Source organism: Berghia stephanieae, chromosome 7 (assembly GCF_034508935.2).
Source record: "Berghia stephanieae isolate SIO BIC M18660-M18661 chromosome 7, UCSD_Bste_1.3, whole genome shotgun sequence".
NCBI classification, from domain to species: Eukaryota; Metazoa; Mollusca; class Gastropoda; order Nudibranchia; family Aeolidiidae; genus Berghia; species Berghia stephanieae.
Window position 1 is genome coordinate 22,915,956 of NC_088366.1, and position 20,297 is coordinate 22,936,252.

General features: G+C 38.3%; 1 protein-coding gene across 5 annotated transcripts in view; it reads right to left on the reverse strand.

Moving 5' to 3' along the window:
- LOC144976899 (hepatocyte nuclear factor 4-gamma-like) overlaps window positions 1-20,297 on the reverse strand; it is a 106,379-nt gene that overhangs the window by 39,521 nt on the left and 46,561 nt on the right. For 2 of the 5 annotated variants that reach the window (XM_078921463.1, XM_078921461.1), the window contains exons 2-3: window positions 14,004-14,456; window positions 2,408-2,497 (exon numbers count right to left, since the gene is read on the reverse strand). In XM_078921463.1, the coding sequence (XP_078777589.1) occupies window positions 2,408-2,497; window positions 14,004-14,334 (421 nt within the window). In that variant the 5' untranslated portion in view covers window positions 14,335-14,456. Of the gene's footprint in view, window positions 1-2,407; window positions 2,498-14,003; window positions 14,660-20,297 lie in introns of all 5 variants that reach the window. The other 3 variants (XM_078921467.1, XM_078921459.1, XM_078921462.1) reach the window with 2 other exon arrangements.

The following is a 20,297-nucleotide window of genomic DNA, read 5'->3' on the forward strand; positions in this document are numbered from 1 at the left end:
AAAAGTGCCAGAAGACAATAGAGAATAAAAAATTTTTTTTCGCGGCGGTGGTGGGGTTTGAACCTGCGACCTTATTGGTACGACAACTCCGCCTGGCAGGTGAGAGCGTGGCTCTACCGTGTGAGCTATCCACGAACACAAAATATTCGTTTCAAACCCAAAGTCATTTCTAGATCCCTCTCTCACCCACTTCTTGAGATCGCCGATTCGTTCACCACCATCGCGAAGTAATTTTGACCAGCAGTTAAGCTTAACAGCCAATATTCTCATCACAAACATATAACATAGAAACGATTGAGACATTGAGTATGCTCGGTGTATGGGGTGAATTTTAATTCAGAAAAGTGAGTGGAGCAGGCACTTATGTTGGTAACAACAAGATATGAAGTGAGTAGAAAAGTGCCAGAAGACAATAGAGAATAAAAAAATTTTTCGCGGCGGTGGTGGGGTTTGAACCTGCGACCTTATTGGTACGACAACTCCGCCTGGCAGGTGAGAGCGTGGCTCTACCGTGTGAGCTATCCACGAACACAAAAATATTCGTTTCCACCCCATACACCGGAGCATACTCAATGTCTCAATCGTTTCTATGTTATATGTTTGTGATGAGAATATTGGCTGTTAAGCTTAACTGCTGGTCAAAATTACTTCGCGATGGTGGTGAACGAATCGGCGATCTCAAGAAGTGGGTGAGAGAGGGATCTAGAAATGACTTTGGGTTTGAAACGAATATTTTTGTGTTCGTGGATAGCTCACACGGTAGAGCCACGCTCTCACCTGCCAGGCGGAGTTGTCGTACCAATAAGGTCGCAGGTTCAAACCCCACCACCGCCGCGAAAAAAAATTTTTTATTCTCTATTGTCTTCTGGCACTTTTCTACTCACTTCATATCTTGTTGTTACCAACATAAGTGCCTGCTCCACTCACTTTTCTGAATTAAAAATTCACCCCATACACCGGAGCATACTCAATGTCTCAATCGTTTCTATGTTATATGTTTGTGATGAGAATATTGGCTGTTAAGCTTAACTGCTGGTCAAAATTACTTCGCGATGGTGGTGAACGAATCGGCGATCTCAAGAAGTGGGTGAGAGAGGGGATCTAGAAATGACTTTGGGTTTGAAACGAATATTTTTGTGTTCGTGGATAGCTCACACGGTAGAGCCACGCTCTCACCTGCCAGGCGGAGTTCTCGTACCAATAAGGTCGCAGGTTCAAACCCCACCACCGCCGCGAAAAAATTTTTTATTCTCTATTGTCTTCTGGCACTTTTCTACTCACTTCATATCTTGTTGTTACCAACATAAGTGCCTGCTCCACTCACTTTTCTGAATTAAAAATTCACCCCATACACCGGAGCATACTCAATGTCTCAATCGTTTCTATGTTATATGTTTGTGATGAGAATATTGGCTGTTAAGCTTAACTGCTGGTCAAAATTACTTCGCGATGGTGGTGAACGAATCGGCGATCTCAAGAAGTGGGTGAGAGAGGGATCTAGAAATGACTTTGGGTTTGAAACGAATATTTTTGTGTTCGTGGATAGCTCACACGGTAGAGCCACGCTCTCACCTGCCAGGCGGAGTTGTCGTACCAATAAGGTCGCAGGTTCAAACCCCACCACCGCCGCGAAAAAATTTTTTATTCTCTATTGTCTTCTGGCACTTTTCTACTCACTTCATATCTTGTTGTTACACAACTAATTTGTGCTACAGATTTAATACCGCGATTTCTCCGAAGCAATAATGAATGAGAATAAAAATGCAACCAGCCGTTGCAACCTGGTATTATGTCAGAATGAAGTGAATTTTAAAGCCAAAAATGATTATTTTTTTAATTTGGAAATTTTAAATTATATAATAAGACTGAAAGACGTTTAAGATTATAACAAAACCACTCAATTCATTTAAGGCATTTATTCTTACTCGAATTTTAATATCATATCACATTAGTAATGGGGCTTCGAAATGAACGAAGTATTCCTCAATCAATGCCCTTAGAACAGACGTGAAGCTTGAAATTTTGAGTCGAGTCGGACGCATCCGATTCAGTCTGCCATAATAATGTGTTGAGACGACTGGCCATATAATACTACTAAAACAAAAACTTGAAAATCGGGTGGGGGGTGAGGGGGGGGGGGGGGGGGGGGTTGTTTTGGTTGGGTTTTTTTTTTGTTGTTGTTTGTTTGTTTGTTTTTTGTTTTGTTTTTTGTTTGTTTGTTTTTTGTTTTTGTTTTGTTCTTAGTTTAGTTTTTATTTTTGTTTGTTTGTTTTGTTTTTTTGTTTTTTGTTTTTTGTTTTTTTGGTCAAATGCTTCACTCTGGCTAAGCGCGAGGGTGTGTTTATGACAGTATTAAGATCCCTTAGCGTAGTAAGTAGCATAGCATAATATAGGGTGGTACACTTACTGTTCCTGGCGTAGTTCTTGTGGTGACTGTTATTAGCACTGGCCCCATTCCGACGTCTCCTAGATCTTGCCCCAGCACCGTAGTCTGAATCTGGAGATAACAATAAATGATAAAAGAAACGACGATGACGACGATGATAATAATAGTAACAAGATTGCATCGAGGAGCACTTACTGACGGCAACTCCAAACTCTAAACTAGAGTGCGGCTATGTGGTCTAGTGGTATGATACTCGCTTTCGGATCGAAAGGTCCTGGGTTCGAGCCTCGTTCGGCGCATAGTTGAGTCCTTGGAGAAGGCTCTTTACCCACGTTCTCTCACCGTACTCAGGTGTAAAATGAGCACATGGCCGTTTACAGCGTTGTCTCTGTCCGAAAAAAAATTGTAACATCGCCTAACAGGCGCCATGTCCCGTCCCAAATGTTAAATGTTGCTGTTGGCAAGGGACCCTTTGTAAAGCGCTTTGAGCACATTTGGTGGATATTGCGCTATATAAAAGCTCAATTTACAAATTTACAAACTTTCTTTGTCCTTGTTGGGTCGGTCATACAGCTGTAACGATGCCCTTCCTCCAGCGTTCCCAGCAGTTCTAAGCCATCTTCCCCAGTTAGGGCAATGACAATCATGCCTCTCCTTTAACCAGGGTTGCCAAGTTTGAGGAAAAATTGGGTTTGGCATTTTTGCATTTTTATTTATTTATTTATTTCCTTTTTTGTTGTTGTTTTTTTTTCTTTGTTTTCAATCACTTATTTTCACCTACGTAGATATCTTTCATGGAAAGTACACACTTTCACACTTCATAAATTTGCAAGAGGAGGTGAAGTTTATCTAGATATATTACTTTAAGACACCATTCATGCTTAATAAGAAAATTAAGAATTATTTCCACTTTAATGAGTATTTCAGTAGACGTTTTAATAGACCATTAGAGGTAATGTGGTAACCATGCTCTTGCATCACTCTATACATATACAGATTTGTAAAGCGCCTAGAGCTCATATTGCATTAGATGGTGGCTCTATACAAGTGTTCATCATCACCATTATTATTATTATCATTATTATTATCATTATTATTATTATTATTATTATTATTATTATTATTATTATTACTATTATTATTATCATTATTATTATTATTATTATTATTATTATTATTATTATTATTATTATTATTATCATTATCATTATCATCATCATCATTATCATTATTATTATTATTATTATTATTATTATTATTATTATTATTATTATTATTATTATTATTATTACTATTATTATTATCATTATCATTATTATTATTACAATAATCATGTTATTCAAACATGCATTTGAATATCAGTTGGAGGTAAATATTCACAGATCAAGCCGCCCTCCTTTCAAACCGTTTCTTTACGGAGCTGCCTTAGCGTTCCTTCTGAAACGGGGAGGAGTTGCTAGGTTTCTGTACCAGAAGAGAGCTTATTAGTAGAGAGCTGTAACTAATCACGTGATCTCCGTTTAACACACACACACACACACACACACACACACACACACACGAACAAAACATTTATATATATATATATATATATATATATATATATATATATTATATATATATATATATAGAGAGAGAGAGAGAGAGAGAGAGAGAGAGAGAGCGGCTATGTGATCTTGTGGTATGACACTCGCTTTCGGATCGGAAGGTCCTGAGTTCGAGCATCGCTCGGCGCATAGCTCAGTCCTTGGAAAAAGCTCTTTACTCACATTCTCTCACCGTACTCAGGTGTAAAATGAGTGCCTGGCCGTTAACAGCGTTGTCTCTGTGCGGAAAAAATGGTATTATCGCCTGATAGGCGTCATGTCCCATTCTACATGTTACGTGTTGCTGTTGATCAGAGACCCCTTGTAAAGCGCTTTGAGCACATTTAGTGAATATTGCCCTATATAAAAGCTCAATTTGTATAACATATTATAAGCTCTCTGGTACCAGTGAGGGGAAACATTGTGTGGCAGACAACAGGTCCCGGGCCCGTCTAAGAACACTTTAAAACCAAGCTCATAATGACGTTCGGTTATCAGCTCTGATAATATTATGTTCACGCAGCTCACAACCCACACGCGTCAATCATCAGCCCAAAGATGGCGTCTTTGCTCCTCCTGTTTGTTAAAAATGGCAGTTAGTTCCAGGCAAACATGAAACGACTTTTCTTTTTCCTAGAAGGTGTGGGAATCAGCTTCTGACGACGATCTCTCTTCCACACTCATGTATTATTGTGACGAACCAAACCAGGAATTCGTGTTTCAATGCAACGTTCAACCAGATGCTCTACGGCTTCTGGGCCGCTACCACAACGAGTGCAAGTGGGCGAAGCCGCCAGAACCCACTGATGAAGGATGACTGCCGTTAGACTGTCTGTTTGTTTGGTTGTTTTTAAGGGTTTTGCGGCGCTTGCGACACATTTAGGTCATATCAGCGCCAGTAAAAAGGAAGAAAATGGGATAGTAAAAACATTCTAGATGTACAATAGAGGACTTGAGGAAAAAGTAAGACATAGGGAAAATGGTTCAAATAAGGAACAGATGTAGATTCCAAGAGCACATTATCAGTGTACTTAGTTTGAAATCACCTAAAAATCTCACCCAAACACTACAAGATCCCACTAAAAGGAACACACTCAAATGTTTACAAATCATAAGTTAAAAATAATAAAAAAAATAACAGTACAGAACAGAGAGATGATTTACAAGGGGGGAAAACATCATCTCCTAAAACTTTAACTATACATTTGACTGTTTCCCTCCCAGCTAAGCAAGGACTCCGGCCAGGATCAGGACAAAATTTAAGAAATCTCATTCCAAGACAAAGACAGAAAACAATTGGGAAACAGATACAGGGTGATAGAAGAGACAGCAAGTATCTCCCCGCTCACTATGAGAGGGACCTCAGTCTGTTAAGGCCATCCAATGTCTCTACCTACTGATGAGTGGCGTGTTTAACTGTTTCTAAAATAAACGTTGACTAATACAGCTCTCAAATACATTGTAATACATTATGCAAATGTTATCCAAAGAAGCCAGCGTGCTGAAAAAACTGGTAATTTCCTTAGTCGGTTTGAACTTTAATTTATTTAACGACGCCACACAAAACGTGCTGTAATCATATCTTTAATCAATCACTGACTTGCATATTCATGACAACAAATCAATTGCCTATAATGAAATATTGAAATAATTGGACTATATATCAATTTGTCATTCGCATGAGGAGAATGAAATTGTAATTTTTTTTTATTTCCTTAAGTAAATGTTAATGACTTGATTGTTATCTGTCATTTCGACAACGGCTTTTCCGATCATCTTGTAAGGAGATATTTCCAGAAATGTAACCCGTCGTCTTAAAACGGTGGTTATTATGTCAGGTTGGTTTATATGCTTAAAACTAAATACTCCACCCCTAATATTGGAAAACCCTATTAATAATTCTTTGAACGCGTTGAATAAAAATTTTATTCAACAATTGCAGAATATTTTCGCACATTTTATTGGTGTGAAATAAGGTGTAAGAGACAGCTGGTTGGCAATACGCTTCAACAGTCCTAACGTCACTTCCCTCGTAATGACGCATGGTAACTTAGTAACTGGTTCTAAACTATCGGAACAATGTCGGACGCCCTTATGAAATATTTCTCCGACGAGCATAAAAGCGTACCCAGAGGAATAAAAAAACATTATAAATCTGATGTTTCATGTTTTGACTTTTACACATTCTGATCACAAGACATATGAAAAGTTCTAGCCAGCATGAAGAATAAAAAGTATCGATTTTCTTTGTTTAGAACCATGATGGCCGCCGTTGCTGGGCGACATGACATCAGACTATTGAATCCAATTATAAATAATCTTTTGATGCGCATAAATACAAATCCAACGTTTTTATTTTTTGGGTCAAATTGTCATTCAAGCAGATGGAGAAAGATACAAATTATGGCGAATCGAAGTATTAATATCATACAATCGGTCACGAAATATCTATACTAAACATCACATACTCGCAATCTAGTAGTGTTAATGCGCGCGATAAAAATAACTCGTTTAATAAATACAAAGAAATGAAAGAATCATATATTACTACACTCCCATTTGTAACGATAAAGAGCGGTGGTTAGGTTCCTTTATAGGTCCATAAATGCAGGCTTGTATATTGGATCCGTAGCAACGGGGTGTACTACTTTTTTGAGGCCTTGAACTTTCGTGTTACAGATTGCAGACGACAAACTAAACTGTTTCAATCACAGTTTTTCAGATGCTAAACGCATAGTGCATTTCTGGTGCTTTAACTCTCTCCTTACCAGTCATTTCAGGATTTTCCCCAAAACCTTACACCAAACAAAATATGTTTTTTATCACTCAAACACAATAGCAGTATGGTTCTTGCGATACATAATTTATTTAGCAAAACATGCTTTGCAACACACTGTTCATTTTCTTTAAATGTTATGATGTACAAAAGAAATTTGAATAAGAAAAATGTTGGTTGTATCGTAAAGAATGTGACGATTTTCCTGTAGGTGGTAAGGAGAGGGTTAAACTTTAAAATCACCTTTTGGCATTTAGTCCATCTCGACATAATACCATTTTGAGACGATGAGTAAAAAATGATTATATCTTCTTCTTCTTCTTCGTCTTGTGGAAACCTCCAATATTGTCGAGGATCACTCCACAGTTTGTAGTGTTTTACATTTTAAACTTGCTAAAACTCTGCACATAATACTAAAACCACATAGATTAAAAAGTCACGTTGTGAACTCCAGCAATCGCGTGAAGGCATATTGGCAAACGTTTTCAGCCACTTCAGCTGGGAGGCTATTCCATAGTCGGGCAGTGGAAGGGAAAAACGAATACATGTGGGCGTCTGTTTTTGATGTTGGGATGGTTACTCTTGCTGTGTGTCCCCTCGTATTTCTTGTGCCGATATCTTTGATGTCGTTTGGAAGTTTAAGGCACGAATTTTTGTAGTAGATCTTGTGGAACAATTTAAGTTTATCTATCTTTCTTCTCTTTTCCAGAGGTTCAAGGCCAATCCGTTGTGATATTTCAGACGCACTTGAGAAAGGATCGAATGTGTTTGTGATGCGTCTTGCTGTTTTTCTTTGGATGTTTTCTAAGGTGTCGATGTTTTTCTTTGTATATGGGTCCCAAATTGAGCTGCCATACTCCAAAATTGGTCTAACAATAGTTTTAAAAGCAAGGGTTTGAGTTGTGATTGGGCATCTTTTTAAATTGCGGGTGATGTAAGCGCTTGTTTGATTTGCCTTTGAAGCCAGGTGACATATGTGGTCATTCCATTTGAGGTTTTTAGCAAACTCAATGCCAAGGTATTTTGCTGTCTTTACATGTTCCAGGTTTTGACCATGAAGTTGGTATTCAAATGTTATAGGTGCTTTCTTATTTGTGATGGTTAGAACATTGCACTTTGATACGTTAAATTCCATTTGATTTATTGTTTCCCATTCTTGTAATTTAGCTAGATCGTCATTTAGTGTTTTGCAGTCGTCTGTTGTTTTTATCTGATTATATTATGCTGTGTCGTCAGCAAAGAGGCGCACTTTTGACCTTATACCTCGTGGAAGATCGTTTATGTACACTAAAAATAGGACGGGCCCAAGGACTGAGCCCTGAGGTACGCCCGATGTCACCATCCCGATAGTGGAAGTCTCGCCGTCGACAAGAACTTGTTGGGTGCGATTGTCCAGAAAAGTTGCAATCCATTGTAAGGTTTTGTTCTGATACCAACGTCATACAATTTCTGGATTAACCGATGGTGAGGGACCTTGTCGAAGGCCTTGGCAAAGTCCAGTAGTACTAGATCAATTTGACCACCTTTATCAATAGCAGCTGACAGATCATGTGTTAATGATAGAAGTTGAGTTTGACATGAGTGGTGCTTCCTAAATCCGTGCTGTTCATCACAAAAAATACTCTTAGTTTCGAGATATTCAGTTATTGAGGATCTCACTATATGCTCCAACAGTTTGCAGCAAATGCAGGTTAATGAAATTGGACGGTAGTTTTGAGCCCTGCTTCTATCACCTTTCTTGTAGATGGGTTGGACAAGAGCGTGCTTCCAAACAATTGGTATGTCTCCCGTTTCAAGAGAGAGTTTGAACAAATGTGTGAGGGCAGGTGCAAATTCGTTACTCAGTATCTTTAAGAGACGGGATGGTATTTTGTCTGGGCCACATGCTTTCTTTGGATCTAGAGTGGCGAGGAGTTTGGAAACGCCCTCTACTGTCACATTGATTTCGGCCATAGTGTTGGAATCGTTTTCTTCGCCTTGTAGTTGTTGAGTGATAATTTTGGTATGAGCTTTTGAAGCAAAAACAGAGCAGAATTGGTTATTAAGTATGTCTGCTTTTTCCTTTGCATCAGAGTATAATACACGATCATGCTCAAGGGGCGCTATACCAACCGAATCGCACCTCCTACTTTTTATAAATTTCCAGAGCTTTTTGTTTGAGTCTTCACTAACAAGTTCCTTAACATGATTATGATAGGCCTTTCTACTCTCTTTTTGTGTTTCTTTTTTCAGTCGGGCATAATTGTACCAGTCTTTCTTACTGTTGGACTTTCTCGCTCTGCTCCATGCCTTTTGTTTCCGTCTAGATAATCGTTTGACGGTGGTGTTTATCCATGGTTGGTGAAATTTCCTTGAGCTTTTCTTCGTTGGTACATGTTTGGTCATCATTTTGTTTAGGTGGTCGTTGATGGCAGTCCAAACATCCTCAGTGCTTTCTAGATGTTGATTAATTATGTTTTCACTAAAAAGACGTGTTTCTGTCCGCATTTCGGCGATATTTGCCTTTTTCCAAATAGTAATAGGGTGTGATTTTTTTGTGATTTTGTTTGCTTTGATAGTGCTTTCCGTGATGAGAATGTCATGGTCACTAATGCCTGGAATGGTTGTACACTTGACAATTAAATTTGGTCGATTTGTGATGAATAAGTCGAGGATATTTGTACCCCTTGTTGGATTTTTGTTTATTTGACTCAGGCAAAAATCTTGCAATTTGTTAATAAATGCTTGGTTTATAAATGAAGGATATTGGTAACTGATTATTTTTTCTTGTTCCCAATTGATATCAGGTAGGTTCAGGTCTCCGCTTAACCAGAGTACATTTTCGGTCTAGGCTATCAATACAGCGTGTTATCTCAGTCATTTGTTCCATAGTTGAGTTTGAAGGTGTTCTATACATAGCGCCCACAGTGAGTAGGCCTTGTTCTGTTTTGATATTTACGATCACCGATTCTGATTTTGTTTGAATGTCAAGCTTTATTACTGAGAGGTTCGTTGTTGTTGCAACCAGCACCCCACCATACCTATCTTCTCGGTCTTTCCTGAACACGTTGAAATATGTCTCTGGTGGAAATATTTCACTGTCCTTTATTTCGGAATGTAGCCATGTTTCCGTACCTATGATTATGTCTGGTTTTATTTCTGATATCAATTTCCAAAATTCCGGTAGTTTTGGAATTAAACTTTGAAAGTTTATGGTCATAGTTCTCAACATGTTTCTCGGTTCACCATTACGGTCACTGTTAGTTTGCCTGTTTGCTTTTTAAGCGTGTTATGATTTGAGTTTATTTGGTGATTGATTCTTTTTATTTCATTTGGCCTCATATTGACCCTTCTTCCCCCCTTTGTTGTTATTGTCTTATTTTCACAAGCCACGATCTCATTATGTTTACTTAAGTCCTGCATCTCATCAAAATGATCAGGTGTTGTCATTATGTTTTGTTGATATGTTGATGTGTCGTTTACTATTGGCATGTTGTTGTGAGTGTCGTTGAGTGGTATGTTGATCAGAGACCTTGGGCACCGTTGTGTGTTATGTACTTTTGAGTGCTCTATTAGTATGAAAGGGCGGTGGTCTGTGACCTATTTGAATATTTATTTTTCTTCGTTTCCGCACACCACCACGACTTGGTCGTAGCCGCTGGCTATTACTGCTATTATTGTTACCGTGATACCAAGACGATTCTGTGTCATTCCAATAAATGTTGTCGTAATAAGGATAAAAATAGATATGGCACATCGTGACTAAAAATCTTAACGTAAGTGTAAACAATAAATGGCTAGTACAATACTTCAAACAATGGGATCTACACCACTAAAATGTTAATTTATCTAAAAATCCTCTTATGAATTTCCGAGAAATATATATCACAATGTAGAATAAAACTTTATTAAAACGACTGTATAAAAATATTCCAGACTTTTGGTTTAGAAATCAATAAAAATCACACAATTCGGGAGAGAAATATACAGCAGTCTCCGGCTTAGAGTTTGTTTCATTTTTAGATACACGACCTTTCACTAAACATCTCAATAAACATGCCTTAGACATAACGCCCTTTCGACAAATCACACACGGTAACGACACCAACGATAAAAAACAACAAACTTGAGCTTTTACATAGGACAAAATCCACTAAATGTGCTCAAAGTGCTTTACATGGGGCTCAAAGACATCAGCAACATTGAGCATAATATAACGCCTGTAAGGAGCTATTAGATTTATGTTTTTTCCGACAGTGAAAACGATGTTATAGATCAGGTACTCGTTTTACACCTGATTACGGTGAGAGAATGCTGAGTGAAGAGCTTTTTCCAAGGACATGAAAGAATTATCGAAAGCGTTTTAATGGAGGAGCTTTTTGTATAATCAATAGTGAATTTAAATTATATGTTATGTTATATCGTTTAAAATGAAATAAAATACGTATTGATGACTTAACGTCTACGTTGCCGTGTTACATATCACTTAGTCGCCATAAATCCACGTTTAAACTTTATGATATTGTACAATAAATATCATGGCTGGTTTTAACGACAAGTTGCAAGTCGCCTATTATCCCGACAATGAAAAGTTTGTTTTCCTTAAAGTGACTTGAATGATTTTGTTTTGATTCTTTTTGTCTTGGTTTTTGTTTGTGTATTTTTAAAATTCTTTGTTGTTGTTTGTTTTTTGTTTTTGTTTTTTTTGTTTTGTTTTTTTTTTGAGGGGGGGGGGGGGTTGTGTTGTTTTGTTTATCTAGTTGTTCTTATTTTATTTATCTATTTATTTATTTTGTTTTGTTTTGGATGAATGTTTTGTATTTTGGGGATTTTTTTTGGTTGGGTTTTGTTGTTTTGTTTTAAACTACTTTGAGGTGAAAACTTTCAAATCTTGCAAAATCACTTTTTTATCATTCAGAGGGGGGGGGGGGATATTTTTTGGTTATATATTTTTTAATGATACAAAGAGAGGAAACGAAAGAGGGCCGACCTGGGAAAACCCGGAGGAGAGATGTGGAAGCGGACCACCAGCGTTCGGGACAGACATGGAGAGGTTTGGAAGTGACGGCACAGGACAGAGGAAAGTGGAGGACCTTCGTTGATGGCCTATGCGCCTGTAGGGGGAAAAGGCCAAAGTAAAGTAAGAAAAAGAGGAAAATACTTGTAATTTTTTTTTTTTTTTTTTTTTTGGTCTTATACAAATCAATACAAGACCCGAGTGTTTTGGAGAGTACCATTTTCCCTAGTACTACTAAGGTGTCCAATAGATTGGAAAATAGTATAACTCATCAGTGTGCGGCCATGTGGTCAAGTGGTGTAAGAGACAGCTGATTGGCAATACGCTTTAACAGTCCTAACGTCACTTCCCTCGTAATGACGCATGGTAACTTAGTAAATGGTTCTAAACTATCGGTATTGGATCGGAAGGTCCCGGGTTCGAGCCTCGCTAGGCCCATAGTTCGAGTCTTTGGAAAGAGCCCTTCACTCACATTCTCTCACTGTACTCAGGTGTAAAATATTTGCAAAACTCTCAAACCTGGGACTTCGCGAAGTCCCAGGTTTGAGAGTTTTTGCCAAGATGAGGGTTATTTAAATCGATCGATATTTGAAGGACAAGTTTTCTGGCCAAAATTTTTTAATATGGGTTTTTCCAGAGTACGGCAGTATAGATGGATTATGGATTATGTTTTGATTGTTTTTAAGAGTTTTACGGCGCTTACAACACATTTAGGTTATATCAGCGCCAGTAAAAAGGAAGAAAATGGGATAGCAAAAAGTTCTAGAATTACAATTAAAGCACCCAAGAAAAAGTAAGACAGGGGAACTGGGAACAAATAGGGATCAGATGTAGATTCCAAGAGCATACCACCAATGTACTTAGTTTGAGATCACCTATAAGTCTCATCCGGAAACAAGCACAAAATCCAACAAAGAGGAATACACTCAAATGCTTACATTATACATTCAAAGGATTATGGCATGGCATTTGACGAAAGAGAAACAATCTATAACTGTGAGACGTTTTAACCAAGGGCAAAATTGTCGGCAATGTGGTCTTGTGGTATGACATTCGCCTTCGGATCGGGCGGTCTTGAGTACGAGCCAGTCTCTGATTGGCGCATAGTTGAGTCCTTGGAAAAGGCACTTTACTCATATTCTCTCACCCTATTCATGTGTAAAATGAGAACCTGTCCGTTAACAGCGTTGTCTTTGTCGGAAAAACATTTGGAATACCGCCTAACAGGCGTCGTCATGTCTCATTCTACATGTTAAATGTTGCTGTTGGAGGGACCCTCTGTAAAGCGCTTTGAGCACGTTTAGTGGATATTGCTCTATATAAATACTCAATACTCAGAATTCTAGAGTTAGAGTTTTGAGACAACGTGGATCACGCCCTGGCCCGTGAAAAGCATACAACAATGTGACTGTGCACACCAGGAGCTCGATTACTGTAAATAGAGCACCCGCCTAACAGCCAAAAGGTCCCACTGTCAAACTAACAGTGATTGGGAAGCTGGGGTATATTAGATCCGGCGAAAAGTATTTTGCAATTCTTTTTTCGTTATATCTTAATGGTGACAAGAATAGTTACAGTTCATTTAATATGACAAAAATTGGGATAACTTCGAGCACAATGAGCCTTAATTAATACTCTGAATGACTACTTAAATCACATACATCAATAGCGAAATGTTCCAGACACTGTCAAGATTGAGGCAATAAATTAGACAAAAGTGAAAGAGGGAGAAGGATAGAGAGAGAGAAAGAGAGAGAGAGAGAGAGAGAGAGAGAGAGAGAACGACAGATAGAAAGAAAGAGAGAGAGAGAGAGAGAGAGAGAGAGAGAGAGAGAGAGAATTGCTGTGTGTGTCTGTGTGTGTTTATATATATATATCAAAAGAGTGAGGGAGATAATGGAGAATGAATGATGGAGCCGGCGGGGAAGACAATGGGAAATATATATATATATATATATATATATATATATATATATATATATATATATATATATATATACATATATATAAATCCAGAGAGAAAAAAAGAGAGAGAGAGAGTGTGTGTGAGAGAGAGAGAGAGTGTGTGTGTGTGTGAAAGAGAGAGATTATGTGTGTACGTGTTCATGGTAATAGATGGAGGCAGGAGGGGGGAGGTCGTGTGAGAGATTGGTAAAAGGGGAGATATATAATGACAGAGGGAGAGATTCCGAAAGGAGGAAGGGGAGATGCAGAGAGGAACAAAAGCCGAGAGGGGGAGAGGGAGATGCCATTCCTTACCATAATCAGAATCCCCAGTACCCATGGCTTTGTCCACGGTGATGCCGAAATTCATCCCATCGGAAATTCCCATACTAAGGTCAAGGCCGAATGCCAGACTACTCCCCAGCTCCAGCTCCACGTCCACATCTTCCGCCGCCGCCATCTCGTGTTCTAACTCGTCCGGCGGCTCCAATTTTGGCGGGGCGAGGCTGAAGACCGTGCCGTCTAGAACGTGAAAGGCTTCTGACACAGTGGACAAGGAAGTGACGTCACCGGAAATATCCGCAAAGTCTACGTCACATAGAACATTGTTCACTTCTGACAGTACCACGGAATCAAACAGAGGCATTTTGATTTTGCTCTGGCTCGCAGTCTTCGTACTTTTTGTTGTTTCTTTGTTCCTTTTTATTTGACTACACAACACTACAAAGGGTCAATCTTGTTCTCCAAATCTTTTTTAAAAATCCATAACTGTATCATTACCAAGAAAGATTAGAATGCCACATCATCATGTTGAACACGTTTCAAATCAAATCATCATGTCAATATTCAAAGCAGTAGAAATCAACTAAATATAATAGTTTTAATTCATTCGCGTTTATAATAAAGTGTAATTATTAGAATGAGCGTGTCATTTATGGTTGCGCGACGAAAAACACAGGTTCTACCAACTGCTATGATCCAAAGAGAAAAAAAAAATCTTCTAAACATGGAAAATAATAAATTTAAAAAAGTACTGTTATAACTCCTTGGATATTAAAAAAAAAAACAAACAAAAAAACAAAACAAGACCAATTTATACTAGACCGGTCTATCAATATCCTTTGTTATGGGGAAACCATAACATAAATCTTTGTTTGTTTTTTTAATAAATAAAAAGGACAAATGAGTGTTTTAATTAAACATCAATTATTGGATCTTGATTTGGAGACAAAAGATCAATGGAAACAGCTGCTTCATGTAGAGCAGATTAACCACCTGTGTACGAGTGCGTAAGAGGAAAATAAATAAGTATACAGAATTGGATTAAATTTCTTTGATGAGCCATAGGGTGCAGGGCTGAATGTTGTACGACGGGAATACGATATCGTTAATTCTGCCTCTGGTACAATAAACGCCATGGTGAGGTGAATTCACATGTAAAAATATTTCTAACGGATGAAGGATCAAAACACAAAAATCACACAACCAGTCTCGTATAAACGAGTCCTTGTGATTATTATTAGGTTAAAGATCAGCTGGTTGTGGGAGTTCAGCAAACGCATTCCTTCCATTGAAAAAAAAAAACACACACAAAAAAAAAACAGCACAAGTCTGAATTTCGGAGGGGAAAAAATCTCTACTTTCAAATCATCGTATTAAAAAATTCCCAGGCACCTCAAAAACGATTTTCTTCAAATATCGGCCTTCCAAATCACGGTAATTTTCACACATGTTTTTTTTTCTCTCAAACGATTTTACAAAACATGACAGTGTATGGTGATTGATTCATTGCAATTTCACACATCATTGTGTCAAACAAGTGTGATAAACATTCAGGTACCAGAGTAGGGCCAACCGATCCGACTAGTAGAGCCATGTACTAGTCTAAATGTGGCGATGGTCTCCAGTGGGCGTTGAACAAATAAATGTACAGGTCCAACTTATACCATAATGCCCGTTAACTTATAGATTTAAAATACATTAATTATTATGCACCAAAAGAAAAAGAATCGTTAAACATTCCCTTGCAATATAATAACTTCGCGAAGTCCCAGGTTTGAGAGTTTTTGCAAAGATGAGGGTCATTTAAATCGATCGATATTTGAAGGACGAGCTTTCTGGACAAATTTTAAAATACATTTTTACAGAGTACGGCAGTTAACTGTTTAAATCTTTATCTTTAACAATGCCCTTTGTAAATAGAATTAGACTGAAATCAACGATGCCCCACTCTAGGGGCATAGAACCGGTGAGTATTTCACGTAGACACATATCATCTGTACGATAGACTCATAGTGAGAAGAACATAACCACGCCCCTCGGACAGCCGTCCGAGCGTAAACAATGGCAGACTACACGGTATTACCATCTATGGCATGGTATGGTAGGCATAGAGTGATGATGGCTATGGGGAATCATAGCACACTAGAGACTAGAGTAATAAGGCTATGCTATGGGGCCATTCAATCCGGATGGTCGGCACGAACTAAAGATGGGCTACATCCTTACCATGACCTGGCCATTTAGCCGTAAAGTAAGTGTACTAAATACTAAACACTACAAGTCCCGCGTGATGTCATGCTTAAGGGCATGGATGGAGACCGCATACCGTAACACAAGCACCATCATCATCATCACGTGGACATTTACATTACCGACGACAAGAGAATTGTAAACCTTTTAAACGAATTTCAAGGGACACTTAAGACATTTTATTTAGATATATATTTGTTTATTCAATTAATTATTCATATGTATCTACTACCTAATTATCTATAAAAAAAAAGTGGTCCTTTGGAGCCAGTCGGCCTATGAAGCCGGAGTTTATTCCGGTTTCTATAGCGTGAAGAGAACAATAGAAATTGCTTGCTACCCTTTGATAGGACGCTAGTCTGTCGCAAAGTGCTTTCCGCCCGATCTAACAGACCCAGCTGCCCAATCCCTAAATGGAATATCCAATAATGCAAGCAACGAAAGACTATTCATCGTTTGAGATTTCTACTTCATCGCGAAGTCAAAAGAGAGAGAGAGAGAGAGAGAGAGAGAGAGAGAGAGAGAGAGAGAGAGAGAGAGAGAGAAAATTATAAATGGGCAAGCTCTATTATTATTATTATTATTATTATTATTATTATTATTATTATTATTATTATTATTATTATTATTATTATTATTATTATTATTATATTATTATATTATTATTATTATTATTATCATCATCATCATCATCATCATCATCATCATCATCATCATCATCATCATCATCATCATCATTATCACAATCACTCGGATAAAAAACAAACAAACAATAAATATATTTTGAATTTCGACAACTAACTGCTGCAACAACACAAAGAATCTCAGAAATGTCAAGAATCCATTATTCGAAAAATCCCATGAATAAAAAAGAAAAAAACAATTTTTTTCTATCTAAATGTAAACATACATGTCGCCTAAGTTCAATCGTACATCTACATCGATTTTCACACGAAATCACTAGATACAGATGGTTCGTTAACAGCGGACATTGCAATCAGCTGACACCCTCCATTACAAAAATGTTAGCGATAAAAGTGAGAAGCCAAGACCGTAAATCGTAACTAGACACCAAACACCAATCCGCAACCGCGCTCATCTCTATGCAAATCAAGGCGGTACACTAATACGTCGTTATATCGACCACCTCGCTTATTCAGATCATGAGTTTAACCGGAGTCTCTGTGACCTCATACCCTGGTAATTGGATTCAATAGTCTGATGTCACGTGGCCAAGCAACGGCGATCAGCGTGGTTCTAAACAAAGCAAATTGGTACTTTTTATTCTTCACGAAGGCTAGAACTTTTCATATGTGATCAGAATGTATAAAAGTCAAAACATGATCATATTTATAATGTTTTTCTCCTCTGGATACACGTTTATGCTCGTCGGAGAAATATTTCATAAGGGCATCTGCCATTGTTCCGATAGTTTAGAGCCAGTTACTAAGTTACTTTGCGTCATTACGAGGGAAGTGACGTCATGACTGTTGAAGCCAATTGCCAAAAAAATGACCTCTACAGTGATCACCAAAAGAACGTCAACAGTGAGAATATTTAATATCACAATCATTTGGGGACCAAAAAAAAAAATGTTTGATGTCACTCATTCGGCCAGAGACACGCTAAAAATGTTTTGACTATTACGTAAGCGCTTTGTTCTGCATTTCGTTTCTTCAATACTAATCCGCACATTGACATTTGTGCGGCTACGCGGTCTAGTGGTATGACACCCGCTTTCGGATCGGAAGGTCAAAGGTTCGAGCCTCGCTCGGCGCATATTTGAGTCATTGGAGAAGGCTCGTTACTCACATTCTCTCACCGTACCCAGGTGTAAAACGAGTACCTGGCCGTTAACAACGTTGTCTTTCGGATCGGAAGGTCCTAGTTTCGAGCCTCGCTAGGCGCATATTTGAGTCATTGGAGAAAGCTCTTTACTCACATTCTCTCACCGTACCCAGGTGTAAAACGAGTACCTGGCCGTTAACAACGTTGTCTTTGTAGAAAAAAATTGCAATATCGCCTAACAGGCGTCGTGTCTCGTTCTCTACATGTCACGTGTTGCTGTTGGCAGGGACCCTTTGTAGAGCGCTTTGAGCACGTTTAGTGGATATTGCTCTAGTTAAAAGTTCCAAGATCTTTTTTGTTTGTTTGTTTGTTTCTTTTTTAAAATTCTAAATTATCACAACGACATGTCATCCCATTTAGATTGATTTGCAACAAACCAAAGTACAGGCATGAAAAGAGCACGCGTCCGAAAAAAAAAAACATATTATAAAATTAGGCCAGTAAAAGCGCCACCTTCAAATATCCATCGATTTAAACAACCCTCATCTTGGAAAAAAAAAACAAACAAACCAAAAACTCTCAAACCTGGGACTTCGCGAGCCTCAGAGTACGACAGAACTGCCTTTGTCCCCGTACAAAAAAAAACCCCGCGTGTATGCCTTCTTCAAAACGCGGAACTCGATCCCTTTATATCATCTATAATATACGGCTATGTGGTCTAGTCGTATGACACTAGCTTTCAGATCGGAAGGTCCTGAGCTCGAGCCTCGCCCGGCGCATAGTTGAGTCCTCTTTACTCACATTCTCTCACCGTACTCAGGTGTAGAATGAGTACCTGACCGTAAACAGCGTTGTCTTTGTCAGAAAAATTGTAACATCGCCTAACAGGCGTCAGTCATGTCCCGCCCTACGACATGTTAAATGTTGCAGTTGACCCAAGGACCCCTTGTAAATGCGCTTTGAGCACATTTTGTGGATATTGCGCTATATAAAAGCTCAATTTATCTATTTTGTTCAACACTACATGATGTGCCTGTCTGTTTTAATTGATGTTGGTGGTTGTGAAGTCAGTGAGTTGTAGTAGAGAATCGTTGGTTAATTGATACACTTGACTTGTCGTGCCTTCAGGGTAGTTACAAATCAACGACCTGACCAGGACAACAGCAACAGGTCATTCACACTGAATACTTTTTTAATTTTACTCTGACCTATTAATGAGGTTACCGAAAATAACTCACTGAAAGAATCAGGATGTTAAAATTGTTTTGTTTTTTAAAATAACAAAATAAATAAATAAAATCTGCATTGGATTTTTTTAATTATTATTTAAAAACCGTGAACATAGATAGTTCGAAGATGACGTCAATCGGGTCTTTGTTATTGTTTTTTGCCATCCGCGTTTATGAGTAATGCTCAGTGAACTGTATTAACCCGACTATAAACGTTCATGGATACACACATTTTTGTGTGTTGGTCCGTTATACTTCCGGATGGCAATGTTATGAGCTTCTTAGCCAAGCGCATACTATCAAAAGGGCAATATCTACTAAACGTGCTAAAAGCGTTTTACAAGGGGTCCCTGACCAACAGCAACACATAACATCATACAGAACGACACATGACGCCTGTTAGGCGATATTACAATTTTTTTTCCGACTGAGACAACGCTGTTAACGGCCAGGTACTCATTTTACACTTAAGTACGGTGAGAGAATGTGAGTAAAGAGTCTTTTCCAAGGACTCAAATATGCGCCTAGCGAGGTTCGAACCCAGGACCTTCCGATCCGAAAGCGAGTGCCATACCACAAGACTACATAACCGCACATTTAAGATAAGAAAGGGAAACTGGAAAGGAAAAGGGGATCTATAATATGATTGGTAATCATGTGATCGATGACTCGGTTGGACAAAAACCTGAATATACAAAGATCACTCCCATTACGTGTGGGTGGAAGTGTGTGTGCGTGCGTATGTGTGTGTATTTATGTGTGTGTGTGTGTGTTTGTTATATATATATAAGAGAGAGAGAGAGAGAGAGAGAGAGAGAGATTGAGAGAGAGAGAGAAAGAGAGAGAAAGAGAGAGAGAGAGAGAGAGAGAGAGAGAGAGAGAGAGAGAGAGAGAAAGAGAGAACGCTTGCCTGTATCTTATTTTTCTTTCTTCCTGACAATTGAAACTATATGGGGTGAAAAATCTCTATTAAAACTTTTAAAAGGTCTTTGTAATTGTTGACCAGCAGAGTTAATACTATTAGAAGACAACGCTGTTAACGGCCAGGTACTCATTTTTC